At 50.5% G+C, this 5,000-nt stretch overlaps 1 protein-coding gene across 1 annotated transcript in view; it reads left to right on the top strand.

Moving 5' to 3' along the window:
- The window catches only part of LOC135811270 (aquaporin-like), an 11,870-nt gene extending 10,412 nt beyond the window's left edge, over nt 1–1,458 (top strand). Inside the window, exon 5 of the mRNA XM_065324481.1 lies at nt 412–1,458. Within this exon, the coding sequence (XP_065180553.1) occupies nt 412–569 (158 nt within the window). The 3' untranslated portion in view covers nt 570–1,458. The remainder of the gene's footprint in view (nt 1–411) is intronic.
- Nucleotides 1,459–5,000: the final 3,542 nt, after the last annotated feature.

Here is a 5,000-nt window from a genome sequence, read left to right as displayed (position 1 = left end):
ACTCACCTCCCACCGCTTAGGAGCTGCATCTGCGCCTTGATCCAAGAGGGTGGTGGCGTTCCTGCGGATTCGGAAAACTCGGCGTTTGGCCGAGTCTCACGCGAACCGTGAATTTTTTATGTTTTCACTCACAACTACATTTTCGTCTCGGTTCCCGAGGGAACTCATGACAGCCGCTAACACGCAGCATTACAAGGCGGTAGATGCAGCACAGCTGCACTTAGCATGGGTCTCGCAACCATTTTGTGTGTGTGTGTGTGTGTGTGTGTGTGTGTGTGTGTGTGTGTGTGTGTGTATGTTTGTGTGTGTATGTGTGTGTGTATGTGTTTTGTGTGTGTGTGTATATGCGTATGTTCATATCAATGTGGCTCCCCCGGCGCACGCACCAACCAAACACGGCCACCACTGCAGACGAGAGTTGGGAACCCGGAGACCCATCGTACTACGATACCTACTGGAGGTACCAGTGGATATTTCACGTTGGCCCATTTCTTGGAGGAGTGCTGGCAGCTGTAAACTATCGGGTTCTGCTGAAATCCAGGGGAGTGCGTCTACCACGCACCGAATAACACTAGTGCTTTTCTTCTTTCTGGTACGGTGGACATAGTTTCATTCAGGAGTTGTAAATTTATAATGCACAGTTTTGTCCTGGACGGCAATGCAGCACACTTACGCTTGTGCTTACTTCTGTCCATCGCTGAAGCGATGAATCCGATGATCGCGAACAGGCTATGTTTAGACATAGCAACATGTGCTCGGGTTACACAATTCAACAGCGGCCTGCAAGGCTGATGGCATGTACTGCAGACCAGCACCAGTACCCCCCTAGCTAGGCGGCCCCGGCGGATAATGCTCGAGAATTTGACGGATTCTGCTTTTCAGTATGCTCGCATTCTGCTCCAAGATAGCACTGACAATGCTTGAATTCTGCTTCGGAAAAATGGAAATAGTGGTATAGTTTACTAATGTTGCAGATTGATAACAGCATACATGTGTTTTGCCACATAAGTCATGTTCTGCGAAATAGAAAAATACAACAGAAGTTCAGAATTATTATTACTCAGCATGCAAAGGCGCAGTAGTAGTTGCGAGGGCGTTGTGAATTCTCACGAAAATCCCATATATTGCAATAATATGCTAGTTTTCGCAAGAATATGCTGCAAAACTTGCCAGGTTGTGCTAGCGCAATGCTAGTTTCCAGAAAGTGCTAGATATGCTAGACATAATGCTAGCATTATCCGCCGGGGCCTACCCCCATCCACGTATGCTGAGAACCTAGACACATAGAATCTGCTTGCTTGCTTGCTTCGTCTCAAAACTAAAATAGCGTTCTCTATCAAATTTTGGGCAGACTCATTATTTTGGAGTTGTGGTGTTTTCCCCCCAAAACCCATCAGATGGGTTTTTTATTCTAGTTCTGATATTTCTGTTACAATAAACCCATGATAACCCACTGTGTAGGATGATTAGGATGGTGGTCATAGCCAGGGTGAACTCACGTAGCCATGGTGAATTCACGTTGCCAAGGTTTCTCAGAGCCACCAGAACTGGCATGGCAGGTGCTGGCGATGGTTGTGACTAATGCGGGCCTTCACGGCGTTGACACTTTTACATGAACTGCACTTGCAAATTTTTACTACTGCCGTTCTTTTTCCCTGCTCAGTATCAGATTTTTCTTCAACCACCACACCATAGCTGCGCCCTCCAGCTGACTTCGACCTCTATCCAACCTACAGTACAGGGCCGAATGATGCTGCTTACCACTTTATCTGTACAAAAAAAAATTAAAAAAAAAAAATTTCACGGTTCGCGTGAGACTCGGCCAAAGGCCCAGTTTTCCGCATCCGCAGGAACGCCACCACCCTCTTGGATCAAGGCGCAGATGCAGCTCCTAAACGGTGGGAGGTGAGTAGATCAGACCCACCACAAAGTGGTCAAAGACCGAAATCCCATTCACTGCATCCATGTTTCCCTCGTGCCAGGCCACGAGTTCCCAATTAACTGTGGGTGGCAGCACGGCTGGAAAAAATCCTTCCGCTTCCAAGCAGGACTTGAACCTGGTATCCTCTGTTTCTCAATCATGGTCTTAGACCATCCCACTATGCCTGCCTGGTTTATCTGTACAGTATCATAATAATTACTATTCTATCAGGGAGTAGGTATTTTACTACTCGCTGATTCTACTCACAAAATCCGCACTGGTACGGTGGCTTACACTGCACACAGCTGTGATTTAGGGGGGTTACCTGGCCACTGTGATTGGGGAGTTTCCCTGGCCACTGTGATTGGGGGGGGGGTCCCTGGCCACTGTGATTGGGGAGTTTCCCTGACCACTGTGATTGGGGGGGGGGGGGGTGTCCCTGGCCACTGTGATTTAGGGGGGCTCCCTGGCCACTGTGATTTAGGGGGGCTCCCTGGCCACTGTGATTTAGGGGGGCTCCCTGGCCACTGTGATTTAGGGGGGCTCCCTGGCCACTGTGATTTAGGGGGGCTCCCTGGCCACGGTGATATCATTGGTTAACCGCTTGCGGGAGAGCCTTTACAGTGAAAGACAACCGCTCCAGGGACATTCAAAACGTGGTCTTTGTAACCAGGTTGTCTGCGTATCCAGGGGCATTTGACTGGCCGGGACATAGCATCCATTGGTCCGTGTTGCAGTGGTCTTCTGGGACAGTTGGTCGCCTTATCCGAGTGGTCGCCTTGACAGGTTTTTAAAAGTAACTGTCTTTTGCAAAGAATATACATAAAAAATGTATTTTCTTTAAGAATATACAATAAAAACGTAATTTCTTTGGAGAAGACGGTTACTTTTCAGGACACGCAGCGTGTTGTGACATGGCGACGATTATCCGCTATCGTGGACTGGAATGCAGGAGGACTAACTGGGAGGAAGACACTACCTGTATCGTACTTCAAGTACATGTATTCCCCCGATAAGTTGAAAACCAAGCAACATAGAATGAGGATGAGCAAGGAGTCGGTATTTTACGACTCCCTGAGGATGAGTGTACAGTCATGTGTGTGATTGTATACGAGTATATTTTTTGTAGGTACTGTAGCAGCGCAAGGTTATCCATGATGACGGTTAGAGGATTTATTTTTTATTTTTTTATTGGGAACACAGGCCTAAAAAGAGGCATGTGGAGCAAACACAAAACAAGACACAGGTGACAGGATAATTTGTATACCCATGATCGGCGGTCGCTGTGACGGTGCATGCCGGGTGGACATGGTTGTACAGTGAGTCAGTACAGTATTGCTCAATGAAATCCAGTCGCGAGTTTCTCAAGTACGCGTCGGGCGTTGCGCAGCCCTAGACCTGCGAACACTGGGCTGCGAAAAGGTGCACGGCGCCAACTACCGGTACTTGACTCTCGCGACTGGATTTCATGCATTGAGCGGCATGCACAAAGACTTTTAGTATAATGCGCTCATCAAAAAAATGTATTGTACTTTGTAGATGACAGGATCAGCGAGGCGCTGCGCAGCAGGTGATTCATTGGTGATTTTGATTCTTAGCTACGCGATACGTCGCTCAATTAGCTCCTCCCATTGAGAACGACTTGCTGGCGGCGTCGCATTTCCCGAGTGTGTGTCTCCTTCAGCCGCGCTAGCCATGGAGGACTTCTTTCTGAGAGTGCTGCTCGTGCTTGCCGCTGGTGTGTGTGGATGTGTGGCGCCTGGTGGAAGTGCCAATGATTCAACTGGTGTGCGGGCACAACCCGTGTCGTCGTCAGCAGTGCTGCCACCCAACTCGACCTTGTGCGTGGACCATGCTGGCGGCGATTTGAAGATGTTTGTCTTGGATGGCGCGGACATGGCGCTGTGTTACAACGCCTGTGTCTCGAATGCGCAGTGCGCTGGATGGATTTACATGCCGCCCAACTGCAGCTTTCCTTCCTGTCCGAAGGGCAAAGCCTTCTGCTGGCTGAAGAGCGCCTGGACTACAGCAACTGCCCAGCAGGACTGCTGTCGAGACAGCGGGTTTGTACGCACACCACCACCACCCCCGCGCCCCAACCCATTTCCGCCGTTCGCCTCCTGTCCCGGATCTCCACCCCTGGTGCAAGTCACCCTGGATCCGGGCAATGTTACCCATTCTATAAACCCCATGTACCGGGGATGTCACCTGGACATTGGGTACTCTCATCAACCACGACCTCTCTATTCCCAGCTCATCTACTCAGCTAGCTACGAGCTTGGAGATCCCACTGCACAATGGAATGCCAAGCAAAGTCCTGATGGCGTGGGCTGGGTTATGTACAATGAATCTAGCCAAGTGCAAGGCCAGGCCAGGCTTGTCAAAGCCCCATCAGCTGAACAGTGGAATGGACATGCCAGTATGAGCTTGAAGAAGCTGGATAGCAGCCAGGGGGTGTTCGGTATGGCCAACCGCGGACTGGGGCACGAGGGGCTGGTCTTCGAAGCCGAAAGAGACTATGATGGATTCGTGATCGTCAAGCCTGTCACTGCTGTTACCCTGACATTACAAATACAGGATCGTTCGGTAGCGCCACCAAAAGTTCTTGCCACGCAAGACGTCCATCTTGAACCAAGTGATTGGACTAAGGTTCCCTTCAACTTGACGACGACAGGTGGGACGCAGTGCGTCGGCATCGAGCCAGGATCCGATCCGACCGTCGGTTGTCCCGTCTACAATACCACGTACACAGCACACGCATCCATGTCTGACCTGACCGCACACGTGTGCGTGAAGTGCGGCGGACAGTTTGTGGTCGGTCTGCGTGGTGCGGGCGAGATGCGGCTGGGCTTCACATTCCTAGAGCCCGGCCAGTGGGCGAGACTGGAGAATCTCAACATTCTCAAATCAGGAGTTCAACTTCTTCAAGACATGGGCATTATGGCCGTACGCCAGGGCGGCTCGTTTGCTGATTCCAGTGACTACTTCTGGAAGAACTGGATACCGCGCCAGGATGAGAATATGCCGCTGGTGCGTTGGGGCCATGACTTGGAATCCGGCTGGGGCCCGTTCCATCTAA

The sequence above is a fragment of the Sycon ciliatum genome, chromosome 3 (assembly GCF_964019385.1).
Source record: "Sycon ciliatum chromosome 3, ocSycCili1.1, whole genome shotgun sequence".
In the NCBI taxonomy this organism is placed as follows: Eukaryota; Metazoa; Porifera; class Calcarea; order Leucosolenida; family Sycettidae; genus Sycon; species Sycon ciliatum.
This window is presented reverse-complemented; position numbering and strand designations above follow the sequence as displayed.